The sequence below is a fragment of the Humulus lupulus genome, chromosome 1, assembly GCF_963169125.1.
Source record: "Humulus lupulus chromosome 1, drHumLupu1.1, whole genome shotgun sequence".
NCBI classification, from domain to species: domain Eukaryota; kingdom Viridiplantae; phylum Streptophyta; class Magnoliopsida; order Rosales; family Cannabaceae; genus Humulus; species Humulus lupulus.
In genome coordinates, this window is record NC_084793.1 from 5,221,565 (window position 1) to 5,238,169 (window position 16,605).

Below are 16,605 nucleotides of genomic sequence, written 5' to 3' on the forward strand. Positions count from 1 at the left end.
ATAGGGTTTATATCACTAGAGGTCCCCAATCTTTAAAACCTATCACATAAGTCCCTAAAATTTATTTTGTATCACTTAGGTCCCCAAACTTACTAAATGTATGTATCATATAGGTCCAATTGGTTAGAAAATAGTTTACCGAAATGCACAACGGAAAGTGATTTGTGACACAGTTAATTACAAAAAAAATTAACTGGGTCATAAAGAGTTTTCTGCTGAGCCATAAATTGCTTTCTGTCGCGCATTATGTAAGTCATTTTATAACTGAAATGACCTATGTGATACACATTTGATAAGTTTGGGGACCTGTTTGATATTTTTCAAAAAAAATTGGGGACCTCTAGTGATATAAACCATTTTCTAAAATATATTGTGGAGGATTAATTTGAGCAAAACTAATATATGGGTCATTTTTTTTTAAAGCAACATATATAATTTAATTATTTTGAAAAGATCCAAAACTAATATATGGATCACTTTTTATGCACATTATTTATATACATACACTTATTATTTTTTAATTAAAGATGGAATACATTGTAAAAAAATCATATATAATTTAATTAATTTTTTAAAATTCCAGCTATGAAATTAAGGCGCTTTAAATATTAATCATGACATAAAAATTCTATAAAAATATGTCTATTAATCAACTTATCTATTAGATCAAATATAAATTTATAAACTTAGAAAATCCAAATATTTGTGAGGAAAAAACATGTATTCTTCAATGTTAGGAAGTCACAAATTTATTACTATTCACAATCCCATGACATTATTATTCTTAAGAATACATATTAATTCCTTACAAAAGTAAATGCAAGACAAATGTATTTTTTTTTAAAATAGATTTAATATTTGTTATAATTGTTGAATATTCTTTAAGAAAAAAGATATTGGAGACTAAACTATACACAAACTATTTGTGTCATACTAGTTATAAAGATACTGATTTTTTGATTGGTTGGTCCTTGTTTAAATTTCAGTTTGTTATATTTCAAATCAACATAATAATGTTGTAATAATAAATAAATAAACAAATAAAAAGATAAGACTATGATAGCTTGGAATAATATAGTATATATATGTGGTATACCATAATGTTTATTTATGATATTGTGATTGAGAATGTCACTGTCTGGCTCGGGGCGCTGACAACCAAATCTCATTTTTCCAATTTTAATTTTGAATGTTTCTAACATCCCAAGTAACTCCAAAATCTTCATTTTAATTTCATAAACATCCAATTAAACATTAGTAACAACCAAGAGGTTGGTGTAATTTGAAATTCAAAGGGTGTCTAAAAACTCTATAAATAAGAGTCTAATGCTCACTTGCAAGATACGCTATTTTCTATCCACTAAAGTACTTGGCTAGAAATACACAAAAAATATTTGATAATTCTATAAAGCTATTTCCATTTTAGAGTTCTCTTAGTGCATAGAGAATAGGGGAAATAAGTTTTTAGGCAAATGTCTTTTGTAAGTCGTATTCTATCGATCTAATTTGACTCAGTGAATCATCAAGCATATCCTCTTTCTCTTGAGGTATTCTATTAGGTTTGTTAATAAGCTCGGTGACAACAGTTTCCAGCTGCTACAGTCTCTGCCAACTTCTTCCTTATATATTTATTTATATTGTTATCCTTAGAGTTGTATTTTCTATATAGCTATCATCTTCTATTATTATTCACTTGTATTGTTACTTTTGCAATAGAATTGTAACACTAATTTATAAATTATCTTGTTTATTGTAACTTTTTGTATAAAGTTATACTTTTGGTTTTACCATTTTCATTGAAACAACATTATTTTCTCTAACATAGACATGCATGAGGAGTGTTGATAAATAGTGAAAATTTATGGGCTTGTGTTGTTGCGCCACTGCTCTAAGAGCTTGCATATATAGGTGTTATATGTGTTATACTATCCTGATTCATGTAATCTTTTAAATGTTGTCGTTTTCTGAAATATTGTTGTTTTGTCGAAATGTTGTCGTTTGTTGAAAATATTGTCGTTTTCAGTTTTTTTTTTAATAGCACTGATAATCTCTCTCTTTCTAATAATATGGAATGCTTTACTCCAAATGTACACTAGCCTACTTCGATTTATAAATTATATATGAGACTAATAAGCTATATCTTTTGATAATAGATTTTACACTATCCAATTTGAGTGGTATTAGTAACTGAGTGAATCTGCTATACTATCAAAACTTCTCAGCTGAAACTCAGTGCTTGACAAATCATATTCTGTGGTCGAAGTCAAAAGTGTCAAAAGGCAAATGAACTGAAAAAACTACCATAAAAGAAAGAAGAAAATTGAACCAAGTGAAATGAGAAAGGTCATGATATTTTCTATCTTTGAATATCATTTCATGAAAACTGAGAAGGGAACAGAGATTTCCTTTGTTAAGGTAAGCCAAATAACCCAACTAAGAGTAAATCACAGATCATTGAACACGAAACTGGTAAAATCTTCATCAAACAAACACAATCTTCACGTTAGAACCATGAAAAGACATCAACGAAAACTTAGGCAAAGAGCAGAGGAATGTTGGGTTATTCAGAGACATCATAAGAGGGTTGATACTTGTTCTTGATTCTGCTACTAATTCTCCTCATGGGTTTTGTTTTCTTTGGCAGTTTTTGGAAGTAGAAGACTTTCCATGGAGGATATCAGTAGACTTCTTGACTATATATTCAAACATCATTTTTTTCACCAACTTTTTCTGAGGAGGATTTACATCACAAATTATGGGTTTGAACTTTATCTGATCTGGGTTGGACTCGATGTCTTCTTCATAGATCTCTGACTCGTTGCTCGAGTCCTTTTCGTTCTCAAATGGGCTCTGCTTCATTTTCATACGACCTTGTAACAAGAATCGCCAAAACTTAGAAGAAGAATAGGAAGAAACAGAGTGATTGGCTCTCTCATAGAGTGATTAGCTTACTCTCATCTCATGTGGTCTCCTTTCTATTTATATAGCACTCTCCAGTCTCGGCCACCGATTTAACATTGGAATTCTCTTCCTAAAACACGTTTTTCTACCGTTAACCGATGTGGGACTACCGAATGTAACAGGAAAATGAGTAATAATATTTTAACACAAAATATACACTCAAATATTATACATAAAAATGTGTTTGGTATGAGAATTTGTTTTGGTGAGAATGATAATGTTAAATCTAATTCATGTTTAGTAAATTTATTTTTAATGAATTGGAGATTTATATTTCAAAATTGGTCATATTTTTTATCTTAATTTGAGAATCTTAACTCTTTAAACACTTGATTTTCACATTCTCTTGATTTAAATTTCTTCTAACTCTATTCCCACAAACTCAAATCTCATACCAAACACTCCCACACTAACGTGGCACTTTAACCTTGTCAATCACATCTGTTTTAAAACGCAATACCATATCATTGTTTGTAATATTTTGGTACATATATTCTAAGTACGCGTATCATTATTTTTAATTGATCTACTCGGTGTGGCTTCAGTTATCAAGTTATCAAGTTTTATAGCTGTTTATTGTTGTTTTCTGCTTAATGTTTTATGCCACCTCATCATTATCAACAAGTAAAGTGGGGAATGAATTGTTATTAACTTCCAAACATTATGCTTAGTTATAAACACTTGTAGTTCACCTTGTTATTAACTAATTCTATTAACTATTTTGTTAAGATTGATTAGGCTAGCCTATATATTGGCTTGCTCTTGTAATTTGGGCACTCTGATTTCATTCATTATAATCAAGATTCATTTTCCCTAATACTTGTCTTAAAAAAACTGTTTGAAATCCTTCACTAATGGTACTTAAATGGCATGGTTTTTTTTTTAATTTCTCTGTGGAATCTGAATGAGACAATACGAAGCAATTTAAATGGTCATTCAAAATATAATGACTATCTAATATTCCCTAAAAGAAACAGTATAATTTTGCAATAAAATAACAATAAAACCTTTTAAAAAATTAAACTTTACTGAAATTGCAATTTTTTTTATTAAAATATACGTTACTTTTTCCCTTTCGATCTGTCCAACTAAAGAGTATTGCTATTTGATATTTTAAGGTGTTAAATACCACATGAGGTCATGTGGTACCCTATGATTGGTTAGCGATATTAGTAATTATGCAATGTAATTACACCAAATTCTCATAAGGACTTTGAGAATTTGAGAGTATAATTAGGACCCTCGATTACTTCCAATTATATAATTACCGTATAGTTACATAGTCAAACAAACATGTCAAATTGAGTAACTACTCCGAATTACAGCTAATTCCAATTATAGAGGGTTTTTCCAAACGCACCCTTGTGTCCAATTCAGGTTAAATTAGTAATTATTCAGAGTTGGAAAATCAAGATCATTCTTTTAACTTTAGAGTATCAATCTAATCAACTAATAAGTACATCACACATCATTTAAAATGTATAACTTTCAAATTAGTTTGCCAACTTCATTATTTTTATTGAAATTTTTAATATGATTATAACCATCCATTGCTTACTAAAATTACAATCTTAGGGGTACCATAACAAAATGAATCTAACCACCAAGAGATGATCGATAACCTTGAACTGCTCTAGCGTTGCATAGCTCATCAACTGAGTCCCCTCTTTCCAACACAGCTGCAGCTCCCATGCCAGTCCCTGCAAAAAATGACAGACACATTGAAAATATATATATTCAGTACACTGAAAACTATAAGCCTTTTCTAAAAACATGTCTTAAATTTCCTTTTCTTGTGTTGTTCACTTTAGGTATAGCTTTTGAATGAAGAGAGACAGACCTATGCACATCGAAACGACACCAAAACGAGAGTCTTTCCCACGACGCTTCATCTCGTTAAGCAAAGTTGCAACACAGCGGGCACCTGACACCAACAGTTAAAAACAGGTGGTTTTTTGTGATGAAGAGAGGAAATGACACTTTAGAAGTTACCAATTTTTAGTCATATATGTCATTTTTATAAACATACCTGTTGCGCCTAAAGGATGGCCAAAGGCAATGGCGCCTCCATTGACATTGACTTTCTCAGGATCAAGCCCCAGTTTCTTAATGCAGTATACATATTGAGATGCAAAAGCCTGGAAAGGAGCAAATGAGATTGCTAGCCTATAATGTGGTCCAGATTAATATTAACTATTTTGCCCAAAACAAAATCCCTTGCCTCATTAATCTCGAACAAGTCGATGTTATCAAGTTCAAGACCAGCAGACTTCACTGCAGCTGGGATTGCAACAGATGGACCTATGCCCATTACAGCAGGATCCACACCAACAACAGAAAAACTCCTGAATGGAAAGCTCCTTTATTAATATAGTTTTAAGGTTTCAATTCTAGTGTAAATGTCCACAAAATCATACCTGAAGACACCAAGGATAGGAAATCCCTTCTGCATAGCCAAGCTTCTCTTCATCAGGAGAACTGCTCCAGCCCCATCACTCACCTGGCTTGAATTCCCTGAAAGAAACGAAGCAAAGTCAGATCTTCACTATGCTCAAAGTAATATTATGAATTGATCTAGCAATAGTTATGAAAACATATCAAACACTATCATGAATAATGAACTTCATGACTACAATACCATGAATTACCTGCAGTTGTAGACCCATCACTCTTGAAGGCTGGCTTCAGCTTTGCCAAAGCACTCAAGTTTGTATTTGGCCGGATTCCATCATCCACAGAAATTGTTATGCTCTTCTCCTCTCCAGTTTTTGGGTCCACAATCTATGGAGACAAATAATTAAAAACTGACACTAAAAAATGTACTTGCCCATAAAGAGTAACCTTTTACCTTGGTAGAAACCGGGATAATTTCATCTTTGAATTTACCAGACGCGGTTGCTGCAGCAGCACGCCTATGAGAATTGACCTGTCCATGTTTAGCTAAGACATTTAAACTACTGTCTATTCTTCAACCTTAATTAATGCAAGTTAACATCAGATATGGAGCTTACAGCAGCCTGGTCTTGCTCTTGCCTAGTTATGCCATAGCGATGTGCAACATTTTCAGAAGTAATACCCATTGGAAGAAGACAATCTCGGGCTTGTGCAAAGGTGTCTACCTGCTGAGACAACAGTATTTACTCAGCCCACAAAACAATCTCTTCTGGTGTCTTTATTACTAGCACAACAAATACAATAAAAAGAAAAGAATTAAAAAAAGTTCTAATGTACTTTTGGGTTCATGTTCCTGACTCTGCTAATATTGTCTACTGTCATACACTCCACTCCAGCTCCAATGCCTGAATCCAAAAAGAGTTTCAGTAATCTAATGAAAGCCATCAAAATTCAAGAGCTAGAGAGAGACATTTCATTGTTTTTGCTTACCAATGTCATAAAATCCTGCTTTTATTGAAGCAGCAACATCAGCAACTGCTTGGAGACCAGATGAACATTGCCTGTTGACAGTTCTGATTGGCACCGTATCTGGACAATTCAGATAAATCAAATTCCATAGCATACACTAAAGACAATATTATTTATATCTTTTCTGCTAAACTCGTATTAAAAATAAAAATCATCTTTTTAAAATCTTAACATGCATTGCCATCTGATATTAAAGTAGACTCATAAACTATATACCATTGGAAAAAACTCAATTTTGTTCATGACAGTAATGATGAATACACAAACTCCCCTTTTTCCTTTTCCTTATTCTTTTTTTTTTTTTTTTTAAATAATAATTCTTCTCTTTATAATGCCAATCAAAAGTGATTGGTCTGTTGGGACACAAATGCTCATTATAAAGATCATAAAAGGTGCAGCTGAAAAAATAAAAGTGAAAACTTACCAGGAAAACCAGCATAGATTGCTGCCATTCTGCACTCTGTTGCTCTTTGTGAACCAGGTGCCAAAACAGTACCAACAACTATATCCCCAACTTCACTTGGGTCCAGATTTGTTTTCTCTATCATGGCCTAAATTGTATATTAATCACATATAAGAAAGAAGAAAAAATCAATAATCCTGTGGATATAAGCCAAATCAGAACAAAATCAATGGGTTGTTTACCTTTAAAACAACTGCAAGTAAATCATCAGCTGGAGTATCCTTAAACCCTCCTCGCTTAGCTTTGCAAATTGGAGTCCGGTAAGCCCTGTTAGACAAAATTTTCAAAGGAAAAAAAAAACTAAATAAAAATATTAACAAACGCTTAAAACAAATCAAACGTTTCATTTTGTTGAAGCAAGAAATTTACGCCACAATCACTATATCGTCTCCAAACGCAGATGCCCGATGGTAAGCCGCACTGTCACCAGCTGCACATACCGAAGCCTACACACACACACATATATATATATATGCCCCATGACTTAGCCAAAAAAGTATCATTTTACAGACATTTCGGAACAGAGAAATCTGAAAAAACTTACAGAAAGAGCAGAAGATTCATGGGTTCCAGAGGAAAATGAGAAAGAAGAAGTGGGTTTCAAATGATGGAGCAGAATTTTCTGTCTATTGAGAGCTTTCTCCATCTTTCTGCTGCAACTGAGAAAGGGTTGTTCTTGTTGTTGTTGAGTTTAGTTTGTGGAGAAAAGAAGAGGATTATATAAAAGGTGAAGTGAGAGTGGTCGGTTCAACTCGGCTGCTTTGGAATTGGAACTCATTTTTCTTGTGATCATTCAGTGGTCAAACAGTCTGAACATAATTCACATGTAATTTCCACCAAGAAATTGCCATAAATGCCAGGAAAGTCATTCAACCAACCATAACGCACTCGAACTTCGAACTTCAAAGACTGAAACACATTTGACTCTTCTTTTATTTTTATTTTTTAGAAAAATATTAATTAATTAAAACATAAAGCAGTGGTTGTCTTTTCATAAGAAAAAGACCCCTGTAATTCCCTCGTTATGTTTATTTTTTTATTTTTAATTTAACTCAACCATATGCCATAGTCAACCATAGGACCATAATCTCTATTTCTTTAGTGGATTTTTTTAGTTTCCCGAATAAAACAAATGGTCGGTAGTTGTAGTAGTGTGAGTGAGACCATGAAAATTATTGTATTTATATAAAATTAATAGGAAAATTAATCTAATTATTTGGGATGGGAGAAATCATTTTACTTTGGTAAATGGTGAATGGAGATGTTAACAATTTCTCATGAGAAATTCCTCCCAAAAACAAAACAAATATATATAGAGCAAATTCTTCTTTAAAGGCTCAAAGCAAGCAACCAACAATATATAATGATAATAATCTTATGCTTTTTCTTGTGTATATATACAAATGGACGTGTACGGCATCTTCAAGCAAAAACTCAAAAACTAAACTAAGAAAATTGTGGAGAAAGTCTCTGCTGCTACTCTTCTTGCTCTGATGTTTTTGTGTGAAAAAAAGAATAAAAAAATGAACATATATATATCTTCTTTTATCAACAAGAGAAAGAAGAAAAAAAAACAATATAAGCCATCAATCAAACTGCAAGAATGGTCACCTACAAATTTCTGATACTCACAACCCAAATCAATGGGGTTGGCTGGCTTCAATGGGAGGTACGGTACCAGACCAGACTCACTATTTGAAGAATCAAAGTTCTGTGCATATATATATTTACGGTGTTTATTCACGAGGGCTGTTCGGCTTCACTTTTGCTGGATTGCTTTGCGCCTTCGCCTGGAGCGCTATTGACATGTACCGCAACCTGTTGGTTATCTCGGTAAATGATGGCCGGTGCTCAGGTTCTGGCGACCAGCATTCTTCCATCAGCCTCCTCCAGTCGGGATCACATCGCTCTGGAATTGGAGGCCTGAGAGTGTTCTTCACAATGCCCCCTTCAGTTGCAGGTAACAGAATTTTAGAGAAATTTTGCATTGAAAAATAAGCATAGTATTGATTAGGAATGTAAAGCACATGAAAATGATAATCGATACATAAATGGAACCAAAAATTGGAAAGCTAATCCTATGATCCGGTTGAATGAATAACCTACCAAAACTACCAGGTCCAAGAAAAACCAATTTCTCATGGTGTATTAATTTTGTGGACAGTCATAACAACCAGCTTATTTTGCCAATCTATGACCAGTCAATGTTTTTCCTCTATTCACACCTTCCGACAAAAGTAATGAATTTATAATTTGGTGAAGGAAATAACCAATGATAATGAAATTTATTCGTTTCTTCAACAAACTGTAAAAGTTTTGGTCTTTATTTTACTTTTCACTCTTTCAAGGACTAGTTATAGGAGATTAATTAGAAAGGAAATCATTTTATTGTCATGTCATTTGAGAAAATACTTGGATTTCCATTTCATAATCAGTTCGGTAACATGCCCATTTAACATTTAGGACTACCTACGACATTATTTAACTTACCAATGATTGCACCACAGTGCATATCGGCATATGGTTCCTCCCCGGTCAATATCTCCCACATCGAAATGCCAAACGAGAAAACATCAACCTAACAAAAGTCAACACAGTTGTTTAACTGGAACTTTTTATATTATTCTTATACACTACTAACATACATAACAAATTCCTACCCACCTTCTCAGAAACCCGGCTACTGCTACCATTCAATAGTTCTGGTGCCATCCAAGGAAGGGTTCCGCGCACCCCACCAGATACTAGAGTATTGCGTTTGATTCTCGACAATCCAAAATCTCCAACCTAAAAAAACAGATGCTCAAGTATCAGAGACATTCAACCAGTCAGCTGGATAATTTATAAAATAAAATAAAATAAAAAATCCTTAAAATGTCCCTGGATCATCAAGATATGGCTCCTATCTGGTAGCCACATCATTAGAGCTACACAGATAATGGAAATTGTTTCCCAAGAATCTATTTTAGCCTGAATATCACCAGGAAATTTATGGAATAAAATATATTATTTTTTCAATAAAAATAAATTTCTTCCAAATTCTTTTCAAGGCCATTGGAATGTTATGAAAAGTTGAGAAAACCGAATAGTCGCTATATGAGTATCATCAGTCTGCACTCACTTCTATCTTTGTTTGGACAGGACAATTGGCTTTTTGAATTTACCTTGCATATGGGCCGATGGGGATCCCTTAGGTTGACTAACAGATTATCACATTTTAAATCAAAATGAACAATATTCTTTGAATGCAAGTATTCCATGCCAAAAGCTGCATCCATGGCAATAATAAGCTTTCTACGTCGATCGAGTGACCTATTCCACAATTACAAGAACATTAACATATAAATGACCATGTGAAGAAGATAAGTGAAGTGAAACAAACGGAGCAAAATTACCTATCCTTCTTAAGTAGGACATGTCTAAGTGACCCATTCACCATAAATTCTGTTACTGTTGCCAATGTTCCACCAGCTCCATCTGGTACTACCCCATAAAACGCAAGCACATTTGGATGATGAAGGTTTGAGAGGATTTGTGCCTCTCTCCAGAAGTCTTTTGCCTGGTATGACATGAGAAATAGTTTCAGCTTCGCATATGGGTGGAGAAAAAAAATTGAAGAAAAGAAACACATTCCAAATATACGTACCCATCTAAACAAAATGTAGACCATACTTGTTTTCCAGATAATCAAATATCCTTTTTTGTGGTAAATATATATAGCTACATGTATACATCACCTCAACTACTCTGAAATTCCTAAAACCTTAATGCTAAACTTTCAATGTCACAACTCAACAAAACTCCTTGCATTAAATTAAAGGGCGGAGAAAAGATGAAAGTGAAACAATAAAGGAGATAGAAAATGCAAAACAAAAAAAATTAGGAGACCCACCAGGCGATCTTGCTCTGACGACCTTCCTGCAAAGCAGCTCTTTTTAATTTTCTTTATCGCAACATCTGTTCCCCGCCATTTTCCATGATAAACAGTACCATATGTACCAGATCCTAACTCTCGCAGTTCTTCCAGATCAGAATTCCTAATAATCTGTACATTTGAATTTGAGCACTCATTCAATAGGAGTGTCATACATAGAACAATTAAATGTAACAGGAAAAAGCACTGTAAACAATTAACAACCAAAATCTCAACAAGAAATCAACCAGCTGCTGAATTTTCACAAGTGAATCAATACAATGTTTTGCAACAAGACAGATATTTTTACATCTATGAGCTGGTTGACAGAAGTTCCTATCAGAAACCATGTACCTTTACTCAGTACTATAAGATACAGTTGTGATGTAATAAACAACAAAACTCGTGCTTAGTCATATATAGAAGTGAGATATTGATGAAAACCTGCAAGCCATATATGCTTGCTTCCATTTCAGCAATCATTGCATCACTAAATAATTCATTCCTTTCTCCATCAGTTTTACCATCCTGTATACAGAAAAGAAATATTAATAATCATCATTTCACAAGAAATACAATGCTGTGATTATTTTTTCCAAAGTAAAATACTCCAAAAATATTTTACTTTGCAAATTCACCTCAGATTCAGACTCTGGAACAATGCTATCCACCTCTGTTGCAGTAGGAGAATCATCACCAATGGTTTCACCCATAAGATATTGAGTCATTGATGATGACTGATTTGTATCATTTCTTGGTGGTTCTATTTGTGTCAATGTGAAACCTTCCAAATTAGATTCCACATCAGTAGAATTTCCAAAATTAATCTTTTCAAATTTCTCGCAGGGGTAGAAATTAATCTTTTCAAACTTCTCACTGGGGTAGCTTATAAAATCGACATCCAGGAGAGAAATCTCTTGGTTCACTACAGTATCTTGGGTAGGATTCTGCAAGATTATTTGGTTACTCTTTTGCAAATTAGAACTTATAACAGAGCCATCATGAACTGGTGGTAATTGGTATAAATTTACAGGACTTATCAACCTGGGTTCAGAACTCATATCACTAGCAGCAGGTTGTACAGGGTCACGTTGTCGTGGATCAACTGAAAAGCCAGCCAAAAGATCGCCCAAAGGATCCTCATTCGGAGAGTGTTGCTTGGCACCTGGAAATAAGCTTGAAACATCATAATTATTTGTTCCAAAAATATTATTTCCTTGAACATCTGTTGTCCCATTCAAAGCTTTTTTGTGATCATTAGGAGTTCTTTGGCTCATGCTAAAGAGTTCAGCAATGGTTTGGTCACAGTGGTGGTTTTTGGGAGGCTCCACCAAATTGTCAACCAAAGGTATCAAGTCAGTGGATGACGATGCAGGAACTCTCTCTTGAGAACCAATAGTGAAATGTGGGCTTTGAACTGGGTTTATCCTGTCCAATTCATTCTTACAGTCTATTGCACGCACAGCTGAACTTCCTCCATAAAGCTGGCCATATTGTTCCTCGAAAGGATTCTTTGCATCAATCCTCTTCAATATTACTGGATTCAGGGAATCTTCCTCACACTTGTTCAGCATAGCCAAATCAGATCTACCAATGTCATCTTTAGCCGTTTGAAAATTGTCATCAATATCACCAGTACCACACTTGGGATTAGCTTCATTACGAGCCATTAGTTCTGAAGACAAAGAAGAATTTGGCAAAATTAATCCTTGAACTGCAACAGACTCATCATTCAACAAGTTCTTTTGTACCTGAGGATTAATATCATTAATATTGTCACGCAGTTGGGATGGATTTTCTTGCAAGGTACCTGAATTTAGTTGCAAAGACAACTGAGCTTTTGCGAAGGACAAGGGAGATGATGGGCTTGTTCCTTCTTGCGAACAGTATGCAGACTTCCTTCCGCTCTCTTGCAATTGTGAATCAGAAAATGCATGTGGCATTCCATGATGAGGATCAGAACAATCGGATAACAGACCTGTAGGATCATCTAGGCGTGAGCCCGGCTTTTCAGAATGAAATATCCTTTCCTTAGATATTGGCCTGTCTTGGGAGAATCCAACAAACTCACCATCATTTTGATCGGCCGCTACTGGACTAGTAAAATCTTTCATAAAATCAGGGTCTTGAAAATGTCCACCATGCAGCTGTTCTGAATGTGAGACAGTAGGCTGATCATACATCATCAAATTTACTCCCTCTGGTGAAGGATTAACACAGCCAGTATTACTATGTGATTGTATCTTAGCACTCTTGGAGTCTTGATGACATTGAACGGGAGAGAATGGAGGAGATTGTGTTGGAGATACATTTATATTCTGGGATTCTGAAAATTTATTATCATGCAAAACAGTTGAACCACTGTTAGTTTCCAAAGTAAATGAGGGACTCTTAACTCCCAGTTGATTTGTTTCACTTGCCAAATTCTGCCCTCCAATGCTTTTCATAGAAACGGGATCTACCATGCCATTAACAGCCGCAACATATTGGTAGTCAGGATTGTTCTCTTGTATGGTGCTTGCATCAAAAGAAGATGTACCTTCAGATTCACCCAAAGGAATCAAAAAGATCCGAAGCCTTTGAGAACCATCTTGCTTTTCAAGCCCATGGTATTCCTCTATCATATTTTGAAGATCCTCATCAGAAGATACAGATATAAGAGCATCAAGATCCTCACCTGGAAGCTGGTACTTTATGGCGTGAGGTTGGTTGCAAATACTGGAAGTTTTCTTCACAAGCTCATCCCATAAAGTACTTTTTCTGATAGATACCATTCGTGTGTCTCCACCAACATATCTGAGTCTCCCATCACTGGGTCTTGGCAAGATTTTACCACCAAAACTGCAGAGAAACTTTATCTTCCCTGATTGCGAGCCATCTAATACTTCTGATCCATTCAAATTATTTGAATTAGGTGACTCAGATTTGTGACTGGGTATAACATTGGTCCCGCCAGCCCTATCACAATTCTGTTCACTAACAGCCTTCCTTATACCACCATGACCATTCTCACCATTCTCCTTCTTGTTGTTTCTGTTTAATCTATCAACAAAAGCTTCAACATCAGTCTCTCTCGAAGACCCTTTTGCAGACACAAATTCAGATGTTTCAGAAGCACTCTCTGAATCCATTCTCTTCAACCCCAGGACACGAGAAAGGTCCTCATAACCCGGCTGAGAGTTCTGATAACCATTAAATCCAACCTTTTTTTCACGCTCCTGAACAGTATCAGTGACAGCAGGAACCCTTCTCGCTGGAAAACGATCTTGAAGAAACACCTTGGAAAACTCCTCGCCAGTCTGCACTGAGACGTTGTTATGCATATTTTTTCCCAAAGTTGAAACTGGGGCTGATTCTTGCTCGATCCAACGACCTGATGCGGCAGGAACCTCATTGATCATGGGATCAAACAACTTGTCAGGCTTATTTAGAGCCATAGAAAACACTTCTTATCAACTGAGCTGCTAAGTGGCCCCTTCACCCTTCAGCCCACAAATTAAGAACATGCATAAAAGTGGATCTGTACCCAAATCTCCACCTAAATTTATTTCTCCATTTCTTCAATCAAAACTCCCTTTCAAATAAAAAAAAAAAAGATTTGAGCAAATCACGTTCAATAGATTAAAAGAAAATAAATATAATACATAATCGCTCCAGTATCGAAGTAAATTACCCATATGATCCTTCTTCCAGTCTCATGCAAATTCAAAACTTCATGCGAGAAAAAAATATCTCTTTATGTATAAGCTCAGGTTTTTTCCTGTACAAACCCCACTGGCGACACAAACCTTGGATGATTCGCAACAGATACCAGCAGAGAGTGAAACCATCAACCAACAAAAACCCAAGTTCCTTATCTTCTATAAATAGTCGCCTGCGCAAAATCAAAGGATCCAACACCAAAATTCTCTCTTAAGCATCAACCACTTGAAAACCATTCAAACACAACAAAATTCCCCTAAAAACTTCGAATTGAAGAGCTTACAGATCAAGAACAGAGCACGAAATTTCAATGACAATTTTTTTCCAAATGGGTATGACTAAAATCGAGATGGGCATGGATCAAAATTCAATTACGATCAAAATTGAAGAATATTAAAAACAAAATTAATAAATGAATAAACCTGATGGTTAGCGTGGCGTATTTGGGTGTGTTCCCGCTCTATTACGGAGCTTCAGAGTTGTCATTGCTGATAAAAACGGCTCCGAAAATTAATGTCAAAGAAGACGAAAGAAAGAAGGGATTGGACGAGAGATTGAGATTGAAGAAGAAGAAGAAGAAGATTGAGATGAAATGAGAGCGTTGGGTTTAGTCGTCGAGGTTCAATCTCGGGCGTCGGAGAGCGACATTGCCGAGAATTAAGCGCCATCGACACTAGGGAATGCCTTTTAACTGTTACGAGAATTTTTATTTATTTAATTATTTATTTATTTTTGAATTTTTTTTTTCAATTATATTTTATGAATATTCATTCTCTCCTACGTGGCCTCACATTCTCTTCGGACTTTGAATTTTTCGTAATGTGTAAAATAAATCATTTTTATTTATTTAATTATCATTTTTTTAAGCTGGCGGCTTTATCGGTAATATTTTTTTATTAATTTTCACTCTAAATAAGTAATAAACCTTAAATCTATGAGTTTCTGTTTTATTCTCAACTTTTTTTAGTTTTTAATTTTAGTATTAGACTTTCAACTTTGGGATTGGAAAAAAATTAATTCTTTGCTTTGACGAATTTGACCTTTGGAAATTATTGTACTCTTTTTGTGTTGAAATAATTGCACTTTTTACCAAAAATTATTATTAATTATTATTTTTCATAATATATGAATGAAATCAAGAGTTGTAAATATAATTTTGGAAGAGAGAAAATTAATGGTATAAGATGGTCTATGACTTTTTCAAAGAAAAAAAAATGACTAATACATTTGTAATAATTCTTTTTTTTGTTTCGCTAACACAAATAATTCTTTTATAACAAAAAGGTCTTTTGGGTAGACTAATATTTTTCAAAGACATAAAATATAATAAATATAGGTTAATAAATAATTTATATTAGAATTTGAATTAATTAAGTTAAGATGTATTATATTTGCACCTCAAAATTTGATTAAGATAGTTTAATTTTATTAAAAATTAATATATAATGTATTTTTTTTATCTTATGCTCACAGTTTTTTTCTTTTTTATATTTTAAAAAATACATATAAATAATATATATTTTAAATATTTAAATTAAGAAAATTCAAACAAAAAAATAGAAAAACTTGTTAAAGTAAGAATATTTTTTCTAAAAAATTATACATCCTTTTAAAACATATATATTTATATGAAAACAAGACAAAATAAAATTATTGAAATTAACCAAAAAAAAAATTAAGAAAAATTGTGAAAAATGATTTTAAAAATTAATTTTTCTTAATTGAGGTGTCTATATAATTCTTAGGGTACAAATATAATGTACCTTAAATATAAATAATTAATTTTTGAAATTATATTTTTTATACCGAGTCAAACCTTATTTTTCTTAGTCAAATTGATAATTATTTATAATTAACCCGTTTATCCAATTGTAAAAGCTAAGTTGATAAACTCTGATTTTGTTGTTGAATTTTTTATTTTTTTTTACTTTTTAACAGATTATATTCTAAAAACTTAGATAGGGTTGAATTAAATTTTCTAACATTTGCTGAAGAAAATTAAAATACTTATTATGGTTGAGATAGATGATTATAAAAAAGAACACTTGTAAAGTTATACGTAGCAGAAGGTACAAACCTTTTTACTGTTTTTAGCATATTACAACTTTTGACTAGTACGAGGAACCAAAAAACCGTTTTGCAA

At 33.6% G+C, this 16,605-nt stretch overlaps 2 protein-coding genes across 5 annotated transcripts; both read right to left on the reverse strand.

The window, feature by feature from the left end:
• Nucleotides 1–4,454: 4,454 nt before the first annotated feature.
• LOC133783404 (3-ketoacyl CoA thiolase 1, peroxisomal-like) lies at nt 4,455–7,741 on the reverse strand. Of its 2 annotated transcripts, none has more exons than XM_062223040.1 (14): nt 7,392–7,741; nt 7,217–7,293; nt 7,030–7,114; nt 6,809–6,935; nt 6,346–6,444; nt 6,193–6,260; nt 5,973–6,080; nt 5,810–5,887; nt 5,610–5,742; nt 5,379–5,475; nt 5,183–5,306; nt 4,991–5,099; nt 4,802–4,885; nt 4,455–4,661 (listed from the first exon to the last, which is right to left on the reverse strand). In XM_062223040.1, exons 1-14 carry the CDS (start codon nt 7,491–7,493, stop codon nt 4,558–4,560), a joined length of 1,395 nt encoding a protein of 464 aa, XP_062079024.1. In that variant the 5' UTR covers nt 7,494–7,741; the 3' UTR covers nt 4,455–4,557. The 2 variants fall into 2 exon arrangements, with proteins under 2 accessions (XP_062079024.1, XP_062079016.1); XM_062223032.1 differs by having other exon boundaries at nt 5,973–6,083.
• A 448-nt stretch (nt 7,742–8,189) lies between these two features.
• Nucleotides 8,190–15,167, reverse strand: LOC133783387 (uncharacterized). Of its 3 annotated transcripts, XM_062223013.1 has the most exons (11): nt 14,885–15,152; nt 14,434–14,634; nt 12,571–14,334; nt 11,399–12,435; nt 11,205–11,288; nt 10,740–10,892; nt 10,243–10,406; nt 10,012–10,159; nt 9,512–9,634; nt 9,338–9,425; nt 8,190–8,795 (listed from the first exon to the last, which is right to left on the reverse strand). In XM_062223013.1, the coding sequence occupies exons 3-11, from the start codon at nt 14,195–14,197 to the stop codon at nt 8,584–8,586; spliced, it is 3,636 nt and encodes a 1,211-aa protein (XP_062078997.1). In that variant the 5' UTR covers nt 14,198–14,334; nt 14,434–14,634; nt 14,885–15,152; the 3' UTR covers nt 8,190–8,583. The 3 variants fall into 3 exon arrangements, with proteins under 3 accessions (XP_062078997.1, XP_062078989.1, XP_062079008.1); XM_062223005.1 differs by having other exon boundaries at nt 11,399–14,334; XM_062223024.1 differs by lacking the exons at nt 8,190–8,795; nt 9,338–9,425; nt 9,512–9,634; nt 10,012–10,159; nt 10,243–10,406 and having other exon boundaries at nt 10,749–10,892; nt 11,115–11,288; nt 11,399–14,334; nt 14,885–15,167.
• Between the last annotated feature and the right edge of the window lie 1,438 nt (nt 15,168–16,605).

Excerpts from the sequence above, each read along its gene's own strand:
- LOC133783404 (XM_062223032.1), bottom strand. The coding sequence starts at position 7,493 with ATGGAGAAAGCTCTCAATAGACAGAAAATTCTGCTCCATCATTTGAAA. Across the intron at positions 6,936-7,029 it reads TACTTGCAGTTGTTTTAAAG|GCCATGATAGAGAAAACAAA; the intron begins GTAAACAACCCA and ends TATACAATTTAG. Across the intron at positions 6,261-6,345 it reads AGCAGGATTTTATGACATTG|GCATTGGAGCTGGAGTGGAG; the intron begins GTAAGCAAAAAC and ends TTTTGGATTCAG.
- LOC133783387 (XM_062223005.1), bottom strand. The coding sequence starts at position 14,197 with ATGGCTCTAAATAAGCCTGACAAGTTGTTTGATCCCATGATCAATGAG. Across the intron at positions 11,289-11,398 it reads TTCCAGAGTCTGAATCTGAG|GATGGTAAAACTGATGGAGA; the intron begins GTGAATTTGCAA and ends TTCTGTATACAG. Across the intron at positions 9,635-10,011 it reads CCCATCGGCCCATATGCAAG|GTTGGAGATTTTGGATTGTC; the intron begins GTAAATTCAAAA and ends CTGTTTTTTTAG.